This window comes from Balaenoptera acutorostrata, chromosome 16 (genome assembly GCF_949987535.1).
Source record: "Balaenoptera acutorostrata chromosome 16, mBalAcu1.1, whole genome shotgun sequence".
Lineage (NCBI taxonomy): Eukaryota > Metazoa > Chordata > Mammalia > Artiodactyla > Balaenopteridae > Balaenoptera > Balaenoptera acutorostrata.
This window is the reverse complement of record NC_080079.1, coordinates 74,907,180-74,928,897: the sequence shown is the minus strand read 5'-3', so window position 1 is coordinate 74,928,897 and position 21,718 is coordinate 74,907,180. Positions and strand designations below refer to the sequence as shown.

Here is a 21,718-nt window from a genome sequence, read left to right as displayed (position 1 = left end):
AGCTCCCAGTGATTTGCTCTTGTTTCTTCTGTCTTTCTGGTGCTCTGCCAAAAGGCTTGCCCTGCTTGTGGGTCAGTCCACTCTTGCCTAAAAATTCATTAAGTCTGAATATTTAAATTATGTAAAGTGAATGCATTCTTCATGTTACTATGTCTGTGTATCCAAGATTTTGCATATGGAGTAGCAAGAACAGGAAAGATTCAGCTAAACTTTATAATAGACACATGCAGTACAAGAAAGCATTGGTTACTTTGAGATACTAGACACTTTCTGATACAAGATTTGGATGCTCACCATCTAATTAATATAAAGATTCATGCATCCAGACCAGCACTGTCTAATAGAACCTTCTGCAGTGATGGAATTATCCCGTATCTGCCGTCCAGGACGGCAGGCAATGGCCACGTGTAGCTATTAAATACTTGAAATGGGGATTGTGCAGCTGAGAAATGGAATTTTTAATTTTATTGAATTTTACTTCATTTAAATAGCCACATGCGGCTACTGGCTACCGTATTAGGTAATGCTGATCTGGATGATGTGTTTCTTTCCGGGAAGCTGTGTGGGGGGTGGACAGAGCTCTGGTTTTGGAACTTGACAGCCCAGGGCCAAATTTTGGTTTTGCAGTCCAGCGGGGTGAGCTTGGACAACTCACCATATCCATCTGAGTCACAGTAGCTTCAGTAAAGCAGGAATAATAATATGTTACGGATTTACTGTGATGATTCAATTAAGAAAATATGTGAAAAGTCTTGCTGCTTTATCAATTTCAGCCTTCTATTCTGATTTTCCCCTCCGGCTATATGTGAGGTTTATTTGATCTGTCTACTTAAGTTTCTGCTCTTAAACTTTTCAGCCAGCCACGTTCAATCAGAACAGGGTTGAGTTGGAAACCTAGGGGGTGTGCAAAGAGGTGTGGATGCTATGAGGTTTTCTATGGAAAGGAACAGGCTTGGTTGTCAGGACCTTGCAGGTACAACAGGGAGGGAGGAGTTGGAGTGGATCATATACCTATTCCAGGAAGGGACAGAGACTTTTTTTTAATTTAATTTTTAAAAATTATCAAACATTTGCTCTTCTTATTGTCCTGGGAATTACTCTCCTCCCTCCTATTTTTTTTAAATTGAAATATAGTTGATTTACAATATTATACTTATTTCCGGTATCTAACAGTGATTTACAGTTTTTAAAGATTGTACTTCATTTAAAGTTATTATAAAATATTGGCTATATTCCCTGTGCTTTACAATATATCCTTGTAGCTTATTTATTTTACACATAGTAGTTTGTACCTCTTAACCCTCTACCCCTGTCTTGCCCCTCCCTCCTTCCCTCTCCCCACTGGTAACCACTAGTTTGTTCTCTATATCTGTGAGTCTGTTTCTGTTTTGTTATATTCACTAGTTTTATTTTTTAGATTCCACATATATGTGGTAACATACAGTATTTGTCTTTCTCTGTCTGACTTATTTCACTAAGCATAATAACTACAAGTCCATCCATTTTGTTGCAAATGGCAAAATTTCATTCCTTTTTATGGCTGAGTAGTATTCCATTGTAAATATCTATACCACATCTTTTTTTTTTTTAACATCTTTGTTGGAGTATAATTGCTTTACAGTGGTGTGTTAGTTTCTGCTTTACAACAAAGTGAATCAGTTATACATATACATATGTTCCCATATCTCTTCCCTCTTGCGTCTCCCTCCCTCCCACCCTCCCCATCCCACCCCTCTAGGTGGTCACAAACCACCGAGCTGATCTCCCTGTGCTATGCGGCTGCTTCCCACTAGCTATCTGTTTTACATTTGTATACCACGTCTTCTTTATCCATTCACCTGTTGATGGACACTTAGGTTGCTTACATATCTTGGCTATTGTAGACACTGATGCTGTGAATATCTCTTCAAATTAGTGTTTTCGTTTTCTTCAGATATATACCCAGGAGTGGGATTGCTGGATCATATGGTGGTTCTATTTTCAGTTTTTTGAGGAATTTCCATACTGTTCTCCATAGTGGCTGTACCAGTTTACATTACCACCAACAATTACTAGGGTTCCCTTTTCTCCATATCCTCACCAACATGTATTATTTGTAGACTTTTTGATGATAGCCATTCTGACAGGTGTGAGGTAACGTCTCATTGTGGTTTTAATTTGCATTTCTCTGATGATTAGCAATGTTGAGCGTCTTTTCATGTGCCTGTTGGCCATCTTTATGTCTTCTTTGGAAAAATGTCTATTCATGTCTTCTGCCCATTTTTTTAATCGGGTTGATTTGTTTTCTTGATATTGATTTGTATGAACTGTTTATATATTTTGGATATTAACTCCTTATTGGTCATATTATTTGCAAATATTTTCTCCCAATCATTAGGTTGTCTGTTTGTTTTGGCAATGGTTTCCTTTGCTGTACAAAAGCTTTTAAGTTTAATTAGTCCCATTTGTTTGTTTTTGCTTTTGTTTCCTTTGCCTTAGGAAACAGATGCAAACAATAATACTACGATTTATGTCAAAGAGTGTTCTGCCTATGTTTTCTTCTGGGAGTTTTTTGTTTTTTGATCTTACATTTAGGTCTTTAATCCATTTTGAGCTTATTTTTGCATATGGTGTGAAGAAATGTTCTAATCTTTTTCTTTTACATGTAGTTGTCCAGGTCTCTCTATGGTACTCTATTTTTTTTTTTACAATAAATTTATTTATTTATTTTTGGCTACATTGGGTCTTTGTTGCTGCATGCGGGCTTTCTCTAGTTACAGTGAATGGGGGCTACTCATGGTTGTGGTGCGCAGGCTTCTCATTGCAGTGGCTTCTCTTGTTGCGGAGCATGGGCTCTAGGCGCATGGGCTCAGTAGTTGTGGCACGCGGGCTCTAGAGCGCAGGCTCAGTAGTTGTGGCGCACGGGCTTAGTTGCTCCGCGGCATGTAGTATCTTCCCCGGCCAGGGCTCAAACCCGTGTCCCCTGCATTGGCAGGCGGATTCTTAACCACTGTGCCACCAGGGAAGCCCTCTCTGGTGCTCTTATTTCCAACGCAGGTCATCTCCACAAAGCCCTTTAGATTATCTTTAGGTCTTGGGGATATTCTAGAATTTGAGGTTATGGAAAACCACAGCCTTATCAACAGCCTTTAAAGCCATGTTTTTGTTTTCTTTTGATACAGCTTTATTTTACTTTGTGGAAATAAACAAAGACTGCTCAAATGAGGAGAAGTAAGGCTATTATTCAGAGCTTGCTACAGCGAGAGTCAGCCACCAGCATTTTGGCAGCGACTCCAAGGCAGGCAGAGGAGTGGGAAAGCTTTGTAGTGGAAGAAAGGAAGGCTTTGGGTGTGATTGCAGGCTGTTGGCCTGGGGAAGCTGGAGGTGGGGTAATTAGAGCACCCTATGTGATTGGTTAGGGGAGCGTATTTGGCTCCTTCTGATTGGTTGGATTTCTCTGGTTGGAATCAGGGACAAAAATTAGGGAAGCTCTGTTATTATTCAAGTCCTGGCCATTTGGGACTGATTGTTATAGGGATTATTATTCGGCTTTCTGAGCTGTTTGCTAGAAATAGTGGCCTGATTTCCTACAAGTCTGACTTTTACACAGTGTATTGGTTTTCTGGCTGGTTACTGTAGATTATGGGTTGGTTTTCTGGGCTGGTTGCTGTAGATTGTAGGTCAGAGTTCTATTTTTATATATATTATCTGGCTATTATCCATTTGTATATTCAGTTTCTTCTAGACTTCCTAAGAAAATAATCATGATGCACGTGAAGATGATTGTTGAAGAATTATCTGTAGTATAGAAAAATTGAAAGACCCTAAATTTATAGCAGTAGGGGTCTAGTTTAATAAATTATACTTTATATGTAGTATATACTTCAATTTTTGGATAATGTAGAAGAATATCTCATGTAATTAAATATTTATAATACTTTAAGATAAATAGAACAGCTATAAAACATTTGTTTTCTAACTGTTCTATTTAGTTTAGTAAATTATATTATATTAATGTAATATTATATAACTTCCATTTTTAGATGATGTAGATGATGTAGAAGAATATCTAATGTCATTAAATATTTATAATACTTTAAGTCAAATAGAACAGTTATAAATCAACATCTGTATTATGACTTAAGTTTTGAAGAAAAAAAAATGATGCCTAGAAAAAAATACTGGTGTGATATGTATGATATGTATATTGGCTCTTGTGTCAGCATGGTGGGGTTAAGAGTAATTTAAGATTTTTTTTCCTTTTCTCTAGTTTTAAATTACATGGCATTCATGTGTACTATTTTTAGAAACAGAAAATTCCTATAAATGTGTATTTTTAAAGGGAAAAATAAAAAAAATAACCCATAGGTTGACATATGTAATGTGCCCATTTAAGGGAAGGAGAGACTAAGGTATTAAAAGTGAAGTGAATGGATGAGTCCATATACATGTAGTGTCAGAAGGTAGAGCTGTCTAAACTTGCCTCCCTGCAGTTCTTACGCGACGTGATCACTGGCTAAAGCTATTTGTTGTGATAGCACTTTCTCACAAATGTGTTTCTTGAAAACTGTGAAAACTTCTATCCTGACAAGCTGTCAAATGAAAGGCAAACATTTCTGTACCAAAGAAATTCTAATCGTTTCACAGATGCACTGGGAATATTTATCTTCAGGACTCACTTGGAAGCCAGCAATGTTTCTCTAAGTACTTCAAGTCCAAGGATGAAAAACTTTGTTGTATACATGATGATGTGATTTAGACCCCACTTCACCTTTTGAGACAGATCTTGGTGGGCTTTCTGAATGGCATGTCTTGAAAGAGCCTGTAGGTTCAAACCACTCAATCATGTTCTTCTCTCAGGCAAAAATTTATGCAGAAGAAGATAGCTATTGGTATCTTTGGTCATGGGAATACAGAGGACACTGTGACCTTAAAAGTGGCCATTGGGTGTATCTTTAGTTAAGGACGGCTGACCCTCAGGGGTCATTCCACTTTGCATAATGGTGTAAACTAAGACCCTTGTTTTGGTCCATTATTTAAAGAGGATTCTAAAAATTCAAAAACCCGATATATACCTATCGATCTTGGAATTCTAATTCATCTTCAAATATTCTCAGGGTAAGGAGTAGGCATAGTGTCTCACTGAGTCCTCCATAGTGCCAAGGTATGGTTCAAAGTCAGCTATACTTAATGAGCATCTACTTTATGAAGAGGCCAATTCTACCTTCAGCTTGAAAATTTAGATTTTGAGAATGAGTGAGAAGGAAAGACTGATAAAGTTTTAAAATGAAAAATGAGACTTTACTCCAAAATCGCCAGGGTATTTATGCAGTTTTTTTCATCAGTGCTGTTCATGTATGAGTTATGAACCTTTCAGGACTAAGTGAGCCAAAAGGGTGATTTTCAACTGGGTAAACCAGTGGTCACTGGAGTATTATAAGGGAGTCCTTGAATCTATATGTAAAGTGATGGTATTTGTAGATGTCTAAATAACATGTCTCCGACTCATACACACTTCTGTTTTTCAAAATTATTTAGGTACTTTCATAATTAGTAAAATGAAAATTTATTTAATTTATTTAAAATGTATTTATTCTGAGTTCATAGGAGCTATTTAGATTTTCTATCTATTCTTGCTTCAGTTTTGGTAACTTGTTTCCAAGTATTTTCACCTTAATTTCGTATTTAATATTATGTTAACACATAAAGCAATGTTTTTCAGATAACTGTTCCCAGGAGAAAAAGGAGGAAATCCTAGAAAGTGAGAAACCCAGTGGACCCAATGCCAAGCAAGGAAAACCAGACGTGCAAAGTCAAGAGCACACCAGCACCAGCCCCGGGCTCACTGAGCCTGCCAAGATCCCGACCCTGTAAGGATAACTTTCTTACATAGCTTCATGCTGGTGCAGCCTCATTTACTGGCTGCTTCTTTTAACGCTTTGTTAAGGGTGAGGAGGCGTTCCACACTGTTTTTGAAATTTTTATATATGTTAAGTTTCCAGGGCAATAGACAAAGGCAGATAATCTACAGGGTAACTTCCCAACAAGATAGTTCTGTGTTGCAAGTCATCAGTGGGCCTGAAACATCTGTGCAAGATGAAATGTCCGTGGATGCGATGCATGTCTTTATTGATGAACATGGTAAGTCTTTAGAGCTCTTTACTTATGACGTAGAAGGGGGAAGGCTGGCAGCTTTCTCAAGGTCCCATGTGGTCTCTTAGCCTGAGGACAGGTTTCCCCTCTATCTGAAAGTAGAGTGGTCCTACGAGATCTTTCCTAAACTGAAATGGTGTAAAGCGAAGAGGCAGTTACCTAAGGATGCAAAAAATACATCAGTATAAGACACAGATGGTCCTAATTCAAAGCTATGGCAGCTTGATGCTGAGATACTGGGTATAGTTCCTGGGGAGGGAGCTTGGTGATGCTACTCTTATTGCTTGGGGTGTGCGCTGGCTGTACAACTCACTGCAAAACAAACGCTGAATGCTATTTTCACTTTTAGCCTTTTAGAAGCAGACACAATTTTCGGATTTCTTTCAGTTAGCAAAAACATGTACTAAGGTAGGTCTTTCGTAAAAAATGAGGTGGCGTAAAGCGCACTTACAAAAAGCGGGGGATACCCGTACTAGACTGGAACAGGAAGGCTTAGTTCTGCTTGCTCACACATAATGTTCTTAGAACAGAGCGTGCGCCCTCCTGCCTCAGGGCCTTTGCACATACCGTGTCCCTGTGCCCACATTGTGCCATTTATCCGTCGGATCTCAATTCTAAAGAAAGTTCTTCAGGAAAATCTTTCCTGGATTTCCCAGGTTTAATCAGGTTCCTCTGCTCTTTTGCTTTCCTAACACCCTATCCTTTTCCTTCTTTGAGACTGTTACAGCTTCTAATTGTTTATTGACTTATAATAATTTGATTAGTGACATTTTCTCCCTCACAGTTGTAAACTTTGGGAAGGTAATGCCCAGCACCTAAGAAATATTCATTGGATATATGTTGAAAATCTGACCTTGATATATTTTTAATACCTTGTTATAAAAAAGATTTTGAAAAGTAATAGAAAGGAAGGAAGGAAGGAAGAAAGAGAAAGAAAGAAAGAAGGAAAGGAAGGAAGAACCATTAAATGGCAAATTCAAGGTTCCTTGGATAAGGGATATAGGTCTTAGTTTTTGTAGGTCGGGTCTTGGGTTAAGTCCCTTATAGATCAATGTAAACTTATTATTCTCCTCTCACAAGGATCCTGGTTTGGATAATAAATGATATATTACCCGCTCTATATAGATCAGTAGTTTATAGTTTGAAGTGCTTTTGCATCTGCAGAAATACAAAGAGACTTTTACATCATGAAGAACAACATTAGCACTTCTATCAAAGCCTCCAGAGGGGCCGTGGATGTCATTGTGAATGTTTCTTTTGGGGGGACAACCTTGAAGTTGAGGTCCAGCACTGCAGACAACATTGCAGCTGCTCATAACAGACAAGGTTAATTATGCTTCCTTGTCACCTGAAGAAAGTATGCCTAAAACCTCTTCTGGGGAGAGACCGTATACATTTACAAAGTGAACTGATTTTCACACCTTAATACCCTGAACCACTTTAGCAGGCTAATTTAACTCCGCAAATTAATTCCATCTCTTGCTTTTCCTCATTACCAGGCTGACATACCAGTCAGCAGCTATGCCAATGCTCATCTGCAAATTCAAAGGTTGGGATGGCCCCTCGTGGTCCACCGATCAAAACCACACACTTAATAAGCCTCTTTTGCACATGATACAAAAAACAAAACAAAACCCAGTTACAGCATACACAGATCATCCTGACACATGAAGAGAATATACAAAAGAAATGCATTGAAAAGAATATACAGAAGGGGATTAGAAATGGTACAAATTAATCGATGAAAAGCAATTAAGTAATAAGTAACTGAGTCATGTGATATCACTTATATGTGGAATCTTAAAAAATGGCACAAATGAACAGAAATAAACTCACAGACATAGAAAACAAATTTATGGTTACCAAAGTGGAAAAGCGGGGAGGGATAAATTGGGAGTTTGGGATTAACAGATACACACTATTATACATAAAATAGATAGACAACAAGGACCTACTGTATAGCACAGGGAACTATATTCAATATCTTGTAATAACCTATAATGGAAAAGAATCTGAAAAAGAATGTATATATATGTATAACTGATTCACTTTGCTGTATACCTGAAACTAACACAACACTGTGAATCAACTATACTTCAATGAAAAATAAGTAACTGAGTCAAACTTGTCTAAGCATATTATCAGAGAGGTACGTCATGATTTTCTTAGCTAAGTTACACATTCTATGGAGAAATACAAAGAATGGACCTAGACTACCAACAATTATCATTAAAATAATCCAAAATGAGTTCCCTCTAACTTGGAAAAATTATACGCGGAAATGATCATATACAAATAACTGTGTACCATTTTTTGCCGAAATTTTGCAGGGGAAATTAAATCCTGTTACTTGAAGTCTGGAAATCAGAAAGAAGGCCCTTTCCAGCATCAACCATCAAATTATGACGGCTTCTCTCACGCTGGGTAAGTGGGGCTTGTTTTCAGGTTGGGGAAGGTGTCACATTGCTGCCCCCAGCAACTTACATGCAACTGACTCTGAGTGTAAATGAAGTGAAGATCCTGGTGTAGAATGAATGTGATAATCCGTCTGTAGGTGGCAAAGCGTGTGGGTTTCACGTGAAAGAAAGAAAATCAGATATTGTAGAATAATTGAAAATAAACAGAACCACTTTCATAGTAGCCACTTCCAAAAATGAATATAACACGTAGGCATAAATAGAGGGGAACCCTGTGTAAACAATTATGGGAAAGGTGGTGATGCAGCTCAAGAACGCGTTATTAAATTTGTCTCAAGGAACGGACTAGAGATGTGGTTAGTTCTCATCTGCGCTGGCAAGCTCTTTTGTAGATAGATGATCTAAACATCCTTTCTCTTCTCCTTTAGCGTGTGTTGAGTAACTTTCCTGATCACGTTAATTAAGTTGATATTGAATTCGCTTGCATATCCAGAACGTACGTGGATTAACGGTGGCGTTGGGCAAGCTGTAAATCTTATCAGTGGTGGACCGAATTCATCCTTCGTCCTGGACTTCAAGATTCTTTGAGGGTAGCCCACAGGGCCGTGCCTCAGTGGCTTGCTCTGAGTAAGGGAGGAGACTTTTCATGTACATTTCTCTAGAGGTGTACGCCTATTTGAGGATATACGGAAGACTTGTGTGATGTCACAAAAGGGCATGCCTTAGGCTTCACGCCTGGAGAGGGTCAAGGGAGTTACAGGAACCCTACTTCCAGATTCTGGGGTGCAGTGTTCCTTCCTAAGGTCAAAGTTTCCTTACCAGGTATGCCTGGGAAGTTCGAAGGGAGCGTCCAGTGTGCCTAGAACAAAGTCTGTTCTTGCCCCTGCAGTCTGGCCTCCAGGTGGGATTCTGGCATGTGGCAGCCTTTTTAGGGTGTCCTCTGGTCACCCCTGCTGCTTCTTACCTTCTCAGGAATGCTGGTGTCAGCCGTCATGGTAGATCTGATGGGTGCGCTAGGTGATAGCTCTCCTGGCCTCACCACCCCACCTGGGCGCCGACCCTGAAGCAGGCTGCTCGGGTCCAAAGTCAGTCCTGGCGGGAGACAGGCACCGCCTCCATCACCCACATGCCTTCCACTCTTCCTCTGTCTCCCTCAGGTACCCAAGTTCCAATCAAAACAGACACAACAAAATTCTCCTTCTCCAGCCAGAAAGCATGCAAAGCGCTCATGCCAACGGAGACCCAGGAGGAGAGAGCAGTCTGCCACCCCCATCTTAGTTCCAGCCTCTGAGACATTTTGTTACAGTGGTTTGATGAGTTCAGTCACCTAAGGTGGCGGCTTTCTTCAGACAAAATATTTAATCACATGAGAGCACAGCTTGAAAAGCTGTCCTGTTATTCTGCAGTCCTCATTTGAAAGCGGTAGTGTTTCTAAACTAAATTTGGAACAAAAACACGCCTCCTATTTTATCCCCAAATAAATTTACATGGCTTTTTAATGTTTATTTTCCCAGATAAATGGACTACACTTTTCCCCGAGGAAAATACTTGAACTGCTTTTGCCGGTAATGCCAGTTAGAATAAGACCACATATCCAGAGCCTTAAAAAACTAAAAATACACAGTGTGCAGATAAGAATGAAAGAGAGTACCTATAGGGTTTTCAATAAGCCCCGCTTCCTTAGACCATGCCTCACCAAGAGACACCATTAACTCACTTTCTCCCCTTAATTTCTCTCTCTTTATTAGTTTTCCTCCAACTCTTGCTTTCTTTTGTTTCCTCTGCATTTCTTTCCCATGTTAGAGCTCTTTTTTGTTTAACTTGCCCTCCATTTCGAGACCTGCCTGGGCTTAGCTTTGCCACGGTGCATTTACTCTGGTGAAAGAGCTTTTGGCCAGGATAGGTTTGGGCACTGCTGGACAGCACCACATGTGTTTGTGCTGAGCTTTCCTGTCAAGCCCTGTGGCTTAGAGGAGCCCCAGAATGTCATTACTTTCCTAGATCTGCCTCTTCACGTACATAGAACAGTTAGACCCTTTCTGTTACACATGAGAGAAGTCCAAGTCCAACAGGCTTCACCAAAATGGGAATTTGGGGGCCAGGTAACAGAGACGTCTTGGGTAGATGTCTTCAAGGGTGTGGTTTCTCTTTCTCCGTCACCCTCCCATTGCTTTGTTTTGACATCACTCTCAAACACTTCACCCTGACAGTCAAAAGATGTCTGTAGCAGCCCCACTTACGTCTTCTCTCACTCATGTCCACTGGGGATAAGATGCTTCTTTCCCATAAACCCCAATATAAGTCTCACTCTGTATCTCCTTCGTTCTGACTGGGCCACCTGGAACCCTGAGCCCGATTACCAAGGCAAGTACTTGGCTGGGATCTATGTTCATAGACGGAGCTGGACAGGTTCCCTCTGAGAATGTATGGGGGCAGCTCTTCAGAGGGAAATTTGGAGTTGGGTGGATGGATGCCGGGCAACAAAACTCGGCAGATGACACCTGAGGACTCTCATTCTGGTTAAATGGCGATTGAATTAGTGACTGTGCTTCTTTAAAGAGAATAATGATCAAATTTTATAAAAGCAGCTTTCTTTTATAAATGTCCCTGTCTGTCTCTTACATTTCTTGTATGTGAACGTTCCGATGGACAAGGTCTTGGTCCACCAGCACCACATGCTAAGTTCTAAGTGCTTGACTCCCTGCTCTTTCCCCAAGGTAGTTTGACAGGGCATTGGTGTTAAGAGTTCTAGGAAAGAATGGCCCATAGCCATGCACGTCTCCTTCTTGTGCCTAAAGATAAAAAAATAATATACATGTCTGCTATTATATGTGTAGACTATTACTTGAGAATATACATGTCCTCTGTACTGTCTACTCTTTGAAATAAGTTAGTCCTTTAGAGGGGACTTTGTTCTGGAGTACTGTGGCCTTTCAGTGGCCCATGTGGTCATAGGAGATGTATGGTGCTTCCTGTTTGATGCTCGAGCACAAAACTCTAGTCACTTCACTTAGCAAAGTTATAGCGTTGAAGCTGTTCCCGGGGCAGTTCTGGAAAAGCACTTACGGGGACGCCGTCTGTTTAATTCATGCTCAGAAAAAATGGCTCAGTCCTCTGTAGCGTCAGATGATCTTCTGGATTTCAACTGCTGTCTGACAGGCTTATAGTAGATATTCCAACAGCCTCACACTCCTCAGACTCAGAGATGTTGAAAGCCATGCCACCCATGCACGGGAGGCTAATTTCTTTGGATTTGTAATAAGCCTTGGCTTCCATGGGAGCGCGTGTTGTAGTGACGGTTTGGGTATTTTCGAAATGGTTGTAGGAAAGAAAACTTGTGCTAAAATAGCATGACAGCAAGCAAGCTGGTTGAATTTGAATATGTTAATCCCTGCGTTAGCATACCTGTGTGCGTGTGTCATCTGTTACTTTTTTTTTTTATTTTTTATTTTATTTTATTTTTGGCTGAGTTGGGTCTTCGTTGCTGAGTGCAGGCTTTTCTCTGGTTGCCGTGAGCGGGGGCTACTCTTCGTTGCAGTGCACGGGCTTCTCATTGCGGTGGCTTCTCCTGTTGTGGAGCACGGGCTCTAGGCACGTGGGCTTCAGTAGTTGTGGCTCATGGGCTCTGGAGCGCAGGCTCAGTAGTTGTGGCGCACGGGCTTAGTTGGTCCGCGTCATGTGGGATCTTCCTGGACCAGGGCTCGAACCCGTGTCCCCTGCATTGGCAGGCGGATTCTTAACCACTGTGCCACCAGGGAAGCCCCATCTGTTTCTTTAAAGCTACAGGTAAAGACACATCAGAGCAGCACACAGCTGATCAAGTGCAATGACAGCAGGTCAGGAATTTGTAACTTGGAAGGGCCAGGGCACTCACACCTTACACCTGTGTTCCAGTGCGCCTTGAGTCTTTCCGTGGGAAGCAACGTCCTGGCGGTTCCTGGCCCTGAAGGAGGTGTTTTCCTGTCGTAGTTATGGTGGCAGCAGCCATCGCTTATTAAAGATGTATTTTGCACTAAGCACTGTGCTAACTGTTAAATTATCCCATTTCATCCGCCCGACAAAACGGAGGTAGGTGATATTCACTCCATTTCACAGAAAAGGAAACTAAGACTGGTGAGGAAACAAGCCCAACCTCAGTAGCTAAGTAAGTGGCCAGGGGACACTTAAATCCCACCCCCTGCACCCTCCCCCCAGCAGGGGCTGCAGCCTCAGTTCCCTGGCGCCCAGTCAGGTGAAGCGGGCCCAGGGTTGAACTAGGGGTGTTGGGTGCTGAGTCCTTTGGAGGGTATTTGTCCTGCCCTCAGAGGGCTGCTGCTTCTTATCTTCAGGGTGCTTATGCCAGCTTGGGAGGCCTGGGTGAGCAGATTTTCCAGTTCTTTCCACAAGGAGCTAGAAATGCCCATGTATCTGCAAAAATCTATTCTGTTTAATGTTGTCGATTTTAATTCTTTTTGAAATGCCACAGGCCACAGATGGCATGTTTGTGGTTGGCCGTGGCCTGTGGGCTCCCTAAGCCCGGGCCCTCACCTGGTACTCTGAGACCTGGGTGGAACAGCCCCCTTGCTAACACGTGTGATCTCAGGGTGCCCTTATGCGGCACCCCCACTCCTCCAGGCCCCCCTCGCAGCCCCTGCCTCACCTCTCCTCCCCCTGAGGCCCGTGGAACCGACCTTCAGCCCTTCCTCTTCCTGGTATCTGCCCTTCTTTGCGTAGAACGCCCTTCTCCACTCACTTCTACCTTCTGGAATTCTCTTCCTTCAAAGCACAAATTACCATCTGCCTCTTTTATCCGTCTTTCCCTTGTCCCTACCCTGGCAATAAATCCATCCCTCCATGCTGTCATCAGAGGAGTGCTTACCGCATTCTCCCAGGTGCAGGGGACTCCCAGCTCTTCTTCCAGACTGTTCTTTTTTTTTTTTTTTTTTTCACACACACACACTATATTTTATTTTTACAAGAGATAAATAGACTGACACCAGGCATTGTACATGGATGACCACAACAAAAGCAACAATGATTGCAATTACCAAACATGAAACACACTCATACTATGTCATAATATTGACATTCAGTCCAGTAATCCTCCACTGTAACAGCTCCTTTACTTTGCAGTGAAAATTGATTTGTATATTCTTTGCCTCTGAGTCCTTGTGGGATTTTTTTTTTTTTAAATTCAGACAGAAAGTCACAAAAATTATACTCATCCTCATCAGTTCACTCAGTCCCATGTAATTAATTTTTTTTTTCATCTTGATCTTTTGTTAGCACTTTTATGAGTTCATCAGTCTTTCATTAGAGTTCTGAAAATGCTTATTCATTCAGTTCAGCAGTACAGTCAGTTACCAGAAACCTGTACTTGTCAGAGTCTTTTCCATGAATTTCTTAAAGATGAAACCCTTTTATAGGAACATATTTGCAAAATCATCAGAGTACACCCAGAACTGTCTGTAAATGACAAAAGACTTAAAAATGACCACAGTTAAAGATTTGATGAAAGTTCATAATAATGCAGTTGACAAGAAAATTAGTTATTTCTGAGATATACATTTTAAGGTAATAACTAGGATTATGACTTATAACATTATACCAGAACATATAAGATTTTTAGAAATTTCATGTAATGTCTGAAACATTTATATTAACATATTTCCATACAAATAACCCAATGAAAGTTTAGTATTAGTTGTTTTGTTTGTTTGTTTGTTTATACTGCAGGTTCTTATTAGGCATCAGTTTTATACACATCAGTGTATACATGTCAATCCCAATCGCCCAATTCAGCACACCACCATCCCCACCCCACCGCAGTTTTCCCCCCTTGGTGTCCATATGTCCGTTCTCTACATCTGTGTCTCAACTTCTGCCCTGCAAACCGGCTCATCTGTACCATTTTTCTAGGTTCCACATACATGCGTTAATATACGATATTTGTTTTTCTCTTTCTGACTTACTTCACTCTGTATGACAGTCTCTAGATCCATCCACGTCCAGACTGTTCTTGTCTAAAGAAAAGTGACCATGGCTAGGGTGCCTTGATAGCCCTCACTTAGCCCTCTGTAGGTAGATGTTCAGTAAATAGTGAATTGAATCAAGTTAATCACTGGAAATGACAAAGACAGTCCAATCAGAGTTCTGGACAGCAAACGTGAGCCAGGCATTTAGGGATAGTAGGTAAGCGGCAAGCAGGAGGGGCAGAGGCGGTCCGTGAAGGCACTCACGCTTTGTTCTATTTGCAGCAGGAGTAATTAGACCTCTTTGCAGAGAGAAACAGCCCAGTGAAGGTGGGATTATCAAAAGAACATCCACAGATAACTGTCTCACCTTGCGGTTGTTGGAGGGGAAGGGCCAGAAGCAATAACAGTTTGCCTGGTCTACATATTTGAATACAGAATGTTATCTTCTCCTTTTAAAAGTGGAAGGAAACCCCCTGCAAAATGACTTTTTTAACCCCTCTCCGTAGAAATCAAGGTTGAGTCTCCAATTATATTCTCCAGTCCTGTGTTCCACTCAGTGAGGAGGAAACGATTCTCTCTGTCCATGTGGGAGGCAACTGTGATGGAAAAGCTGACATTGGGGTCCACACTTCCCTGACATCAGAGGGGTCGTGTCCTGTGGCGTGAACTTGAACTTTCGCCTTGGACTGGCCCACGTTCCCGTTCCTGCACGTAGAGTAACTTTTGGTTTGACCTTGAGCAGCTTTACTTAACCATCTTAAGCACTGGTTTTCTAATGCATAGATGGAAATAATACTAGTAATAAATTCAGTGGGCGGCTTTGAAAGCTAAATATAATAGTATACGTGGTGCTTAACACAGTACCTCTCATGGGGGCACTGAGAAAATGTTAGCTATTGTTAAACTGTCTCCAAACAGAAGCAGTAGGATAGTGGCTGAAGTTCACCATGACTTTATACAGCGAAAGAGCAAAAGGCCAAGGGAAGCCTTTCCTCTAGTGCTTTTATGAGTCACTTTACGAGATTTTAAGGTGGTTAAGTACTTTGTATTCTCCCTGTCAGCCTGTTGTGTTCTAGCGTTTTGGCCTCTGTGGCAGTTTTACAGAAGGTAGTTTACTATTTTATTTCTGGCTTTTAATGCCATTACATTTTGAGTTCTCCTACTGTAGTAAACATAAACTTTGATTTTGAACTTGGAAAGATTCCTAGTTGGGGCAGTTTCTAAGCCCTTCAGCCATGGAAGATATTAGAAAAGCAGCCTTTTCCCTCTGAGACGACTTCAGTGGCTAGGATTGCCTCTAACTAGCATTAAACCACTGATTCTTATTATTGGCAAGAACGCCATTCCTCTTCGCCCTTGTTAAGCCTAGTTGCCATGTGACAGTTTTATATCCCTAACTCCCAAGTATGAATAGGGAATGGTTTGCAGTGTAACTTCCATGTCTCTTTGGGGATTCCTGGAGGAAACCAGGAGAGGAAACGAATTTCCCTCCTTAGCCTCTCTGTCGTTGTGGGAACCAGTACATTTCTCATTGACTGCTGAAGAAATATAAGCAGTATTTTCCGGTTGTACAATAACTGTCCAGAAAGCAGGTACCTTTGGTAACACTATCTCATGTAGTTCTGCTTTCCCCAGAAACTAGAATAAGGGAATTATGGCTTGAATTGCAGAATGTAGAATTGCTACTTAAAAAAATTTCAGAGGATAAGTTCATTACCCAGGACACAGGACTGATTCAGCAGCTCAGAGCCTAGTATGAGCTCATCTACCTAAAAAATCAAAGTTGAAGTAGGCTGTCTGCCTAGGAAGTTGAAGGTGAAGCTGCCTAAAAGTTGAAGTGTGTTTTGTGTCTGAAGGGTTCACTGCAGAGTGGACTTTTGTTATTTCCCCTGGAGGTCTTGCAATGAAAGCTTGATAGTTTCTGTTCTTTGTTCAGCAAAGATTTACGTTTCTTTCGTCTATAAATTCTTCCAAGTAACATAGAAGAGCTTTCTCTTGTAAAAGATATATAACCATGCTTTAGTATTAGAAAACCTTTTCTAGTGTCATAAGCAATCTCATGAAAATGCATATAAAAATTTTTTTTAAATGCATACACAAATGCATATTGTCTGCTCTCCAGTGAAATCCTATGGAAAGACATAGTATTTATATTCATTTTGAGTATCTATTACTCGTAAAATAGGCTTGGTAGGCTACTGAATGGAAAGACTCATTCTGGAGCAAGTTTAGGTTACAGGGTTTTTATTGGGGATTTTTGTACCTCAATTGTTTCTATTTAAAAAGTAGAGTAGATTACATGGGTAATCATCTATTTATTTGTCCAGATTCACTTATTTTGGGCTTCTATTTGTTTATGAATCGTTATAGTACATATGGAAACAGATATTGTTATGGTTATAAATTAGGCTTATTTTTGAAAGCTACTCCAACCTCTAAACCCATTATGTACTATATTCCAAAGGTAGATTGAGGTGCACTTAATCTTTATGGCCTTCTCAGACTTCTGACATTTTTGTTGACATTATTATTAGTAGCCTCTCTGACCCTGGTCTCAGTAAAGCCTCTGTTACTTACTGGGATCAACTCTCAGGAAAGCCCTTTAAAGCCACCGTGCTTAAGTGTGTACCTGGGTCTCAAAGAAGGTAAGCAGGCAGAAAATTGTAAAAAATGATCACCTCTTTTAGACCTTCTTCTTAACGTTAGTCAGAAGAAATAGTGATCCCTGGTTTGCATATCCAGGCATATCAGATATGCCCAGTTCTGTGTACCATTCAAGCATGAGTTGAAAACGTCAACTCCAATGATAAATTTTGAGAATATGTGTATAGCTGCCTCACTCTGTTGCTTTGCATGATAGAGTTATGTGTTACCGAGTTAATTAAAAAACTTGCGGGGGTTCTTGGTGCCTTTGATCACCCACATAGAGGTGGAAGTATCTGGAAAAAAGCAGGTGACCGTGCAGGGGTTTGCCTCTAAAGAGTTCCTGCTGTCCATATTCCTGTGTCCTCTCTCTTGTTTTCCAGTTGTTACTCTCAGATCCTTTCACTGTAGTCCTGCTTTGTTTTCTTAGACACACTAGAGAGATTAAACTTTCATGCAGGCACAGAGTCATAAGGATGGAGAGTTTATGAGGTTGACTCTAGAAAGACTTCTGTTCTCTGAATCCCTGGGAAGAGGCCCTGCCACACGGTGGGATTCTGTCCCTGTGGTCCTAGCCCCGGCTGCCACATGATGGCAGTCAGATCCCGTGCTGGAGGCCCTCACAAGCTCCCAGGCTGGTGTTCCCTTTTTCTCAAATGCACAGACGAATCTTGCTGTCCTACAAAAGAAGAGTTGTTTGCAGACTTTAAAACAAGAATCCCTGTTCAAATTCTAAATAACAGGTTATAGTTTCCAAAACAGTGCTGCTTTATTTAAATATCCCACATATTGAACACGTGGCTGGACTTTCATCTCTAGGCTTGCTCCTCTGGGTGGCTTGTTCCCATGGCCCCCGAGTAAGCCTGGAAAACAAGGAAGGACAGGCAGAAAAAGAGAGGCCCTCTTCCTCGGGAGGGTGGATTGTAAGTTTTGAGTTCCGGGGAAAATGAAGAAGTTCAAGGATTTCTTTCCACATCGATGGGAAAATGCAGCAGCACATGTATTTCAGTTATCTGTTGCTTACAGAAGCTTAGATGAGTGAAAACCTGGGGAGAGCAATATAGCGCAATGGGGTCACTGTGACTTTGAGACCCAGCTCTGTCCATAAGAAAGTGCACCATTCTGGCCCCTGGTCCATCTTTATTTCCTTCTAGTGGCTGCTCTTTTTGTAGTTTCCACCATGAATCACTATTTCTGCTGTTGTTCTGAATTCGATCTCGTTTAAATAAATTTATCTCTGCTCTAGCTCTGAACCAAACTAGTTGTCCAGAGATAAACCAGAGAGCAAGAAAACCAAGGCCACATGTGCAACTGCTGCTCTGTTGTAGTTCAGAGTGTAATTACTACAGGGTTGGAATACTTCCATTTCCATTGCTATTTTAGAGGAAGAAATGTCTCTCGAAACTTAGCACTTTCACATTATATTTATTAATATGGGGGGAAATCTCCAGCCTTAAGTTAGTGAAACAGAGACTCTTTTTTGAGATTTTTTTTTTTAATTGAAGTATAGTTGATTTACAATGTTGTGCTAATTTCAGGTGGACAGCCAAGTGATTCAGTTATACATATCCATTCTTTTCCAGATTCTTTTCCCATATAGCTTATTATAAAATATTGAGTAGAGTTCCCTATGCTACGTGGTAGGTCCTTGTTGCTTATCTATTTTATATATAGTAGTGTGTATCTGTTACTCCTAAACTCCTAATTTATCCATCCCCCCAACAGAGACTTTTTGGATGATCCTTGAGCTCACAGCCCATAGAATAGCTACTATTCTCTCAGGAGAATAAGTAGCAGATAGTCTGAGAGAGATACAAGAAAAGGAAGATGGGCGGGAATTCTTGGAGGGTTGGTATAGGAAGAGCTCTGTCCACTGAGTGATTTTTGTGATGTCATAGCCTCTTTGGTTCATGAGTGGACAAGCTAGTGCCCGCGGATTACAACTTCAACATTAGGACCCCAGAAACCTGTGCCACACGAAGAAGATCTCTTTATCCTCTGGAAGCAGTGTTACACGTCTCCTCCTGGCCAAATAGGAAGCCGATATACACATGACAAGACAGGTTTTCTGGTGAGGACATACCAGTCATAAAGCTCAGAAAAGAATCTTTCTGGGACTTCCCTGGTGGTGCAGTGTTTAAGAATCCACCTGCCAATGCATGGGACACAGGTTCGATCCCTGGTCCGGGAAGATCGCACGTGCCACGGAGCAACTAAGTCCGTGCGCCACAACTACTGAGCCTGTGCTCTAGAGCCCGCGAGCCACAACTTCTGAGCTCGCGTGCCACAACTACTGAAGCCCACGTGCCTAGAGCCCGTGCTCCGCAACAAGAGAAGCCACCGCAATGAGAAGCCCACGCACCGCAACAAAAGAGTAGACCCCGCTCGCCACAACTAGAGAAAGCCTGTACGCAGCCAAAAAAAAAAAAAAAAAAGAATCTTTCTTAATATCATCATGCTTCGTGTAAAAAGAGGTTAAGAGGGAGCTTGACATGCTGCTTGCATTTGTCTTTATTTTTTTAAAAAAGGATTAGGTATGAGTTGAGAGCAAGACACTCTTACCCCATTCTTGCTAATAGAGACAACTAGAATTAATATGTTATTTGTGTGAAAAGCATAAGGGTCAGTTTACTGTTTAATATGAGAATGAGCAAAGTCAGGTCCTATATCAGTAGAAAGAAATAGGAAGATTAGGTATGGTTATTAAGTGTCTGATATGTGAGAGGCACCGTATCCAGTCTGATTTAGCATTTTTTTTTTTAATAGCTACTTTATTTATTTATTTATTTATTTTTGGCTGTGTTGGGTCTTCGGTTCGTGCGAGCTTTCTCTAGTTGCGGCAAGTGGGGGCCACTCTTCATCGCGGCACGGGGACCGCTCTTCATCGCGGTGCGCGGGCCTTTCACTATCACGGCCCCTCCCATTGCGGGGCACAGGCTCCAGACGCGCAGGCTCAGTAGTTGTGGCTCACGGGCCCAGCTGCTCCGTGGCATGTGGGATCTTCCCAGACCAGGGCTCGAACCCGTGTCCCCTGCATTAGCAGGCAGATTCTCAACCACTGCGCCACCAGGGAAGCCCCAGTCTGATTTAATTCTTACAGCAATCTCTACGAGGAAGACATCATCCCTATTTTATAGGTGAGAATCTTTTGAAAAATTTATTTTGTTGAAGTGTAGTTGATTTACAATGGTGTGTTAATTTCTGCTATACAGCAAAGTGATTCAGTTATACATATATGTACATTCTTTTTCATATTCTTTTCCATTATGGTTTATCACAGGATATTAAATATAGTTCCGTGTGCTATACAGTAGGACCTTGCTGTTTATAGGTGAGGATTTGAGGTAAGAAAACAACATTGTTATAGTCACAGATAGTAAATAGTAGAGCAATAATTCAAGCCTAGTTCTGTTTAATTCTAGAACTCATCCAAAAGATTTTGAAAAGAAAACCAAACCCTAGATTTTTACATAGGATTTTTAAATGGCTTGCGCAGGAAGATAATGTTACCTGTTATTGTTTTTATTTTGTCATCAAAAACATGCAAAAAAATTCAGCTGTGTTGACACTTCCTTTTGGACCATGTTTCCTGCCAGGAGGCCCTGGCGGGAGGAAGGTTGCTGTGAAGTAACTTTGTTACACCTTCCACAGTAGTCCGTTCTTAGTTTATTCCATTTGGCAATAGAGGGCGCTGTACACTGTCTAGATTTCCTCACATTTCCATACTGCTGCCTTTTTATAGTCATCACCTGCATTACCTACAGTGAAGTCAGATCAGTCTTCTGGCTTTAGTGAAGTGCTGGCATTTGCTGAGTTTTCGGTTTCTCTAAATTTGTATTAACAAAATGTTTTCGATCCTATTGTATTTAGCTGTGAAATGACAGAATTACAGTCCTCAGAGGTTTCTGTACGAAGTACAAAAGCTTGAATGAACACTGTCTTTATAAATCTAACTTTTTGTCTCTATTAGTGGCACACATTGCACCACTAGTATGGAAAGGAAGCAAAAGCACTCTCTATGGAACAATCATACAAATAATGGAAGGATGGGATTTTTAGGTTTTCAAAGTCCATGTGCTTATCCCACCTGACTCATTTCTCAAACCCCGCTGTTAATGTACGATGTTTCCTAAGTGGTTCTTTACTTAGAAACCATTACTGAATGGTTATTGAAGGAGGCCTTTATTGAATGTATCATCAAATAGTCATAAATCATGTCTCAAAAATGTAGAGAAATCTGTGTGTTTGTGAGCACGTATGTGAGAATAGTGGACGTATTTTAAACACTGTTCCTGTAGAATAAGCATTTGTATGTTTGTGAATACAGTAGTAGGGAGTTGGGAAAAAGAAAGATCTAAAAACTTGTTAGAAACTTTGTACCGAAACGTGAGATTAGAAATCAGAAGGCATTACTACTCAGCCTTAAAAAAAAGAACAAAATAATGCCATTTGCAGCAACATGGATGGACCTAGAGATGATCATACTAAGTGAAGTAAGTCAAAGACAGAGAAAGACAAATACCATATGATATCACTCATATGTGGAATCCAAAATATGACACAAATGAACGT

The 21,718-nt window shown here is 41.0% G+C and overlaps 1 protein-coding gene across 4 annotated transcripts in view; it reads left to right on the top strand.

Moving 5' to 3' along the window:
- PCNX2 (pecanex 2) overlaps positions 1 to 21,718 on the top strand; it is a 283,000-nt gene that overhangs the window by 36,152 nt on the left and 225,130 nt on the right. For all 4 annotated transcript variants that reach the window (XM_057531598.1, XM_057531597.1, XM_057531596.1 and 1 more), the window contains 3 exons: positions 5,702 to 5,849; positions 5,975 to 6,120; positions 8,463 to 8,556. In XM_057531598.1, the coding sequence (XP_057387581.1) occupies positions 5,702 to 5,849; positions 5,975 to 6,120; positions 8,463 to 8,556 (388 nt within the window). The remainder of the gene's footprint in view (positions 1 to 5,701; positions 5,850 to 5,974; positions 6,121 to 8,462; positions 8,557 to 21,718) is intronic.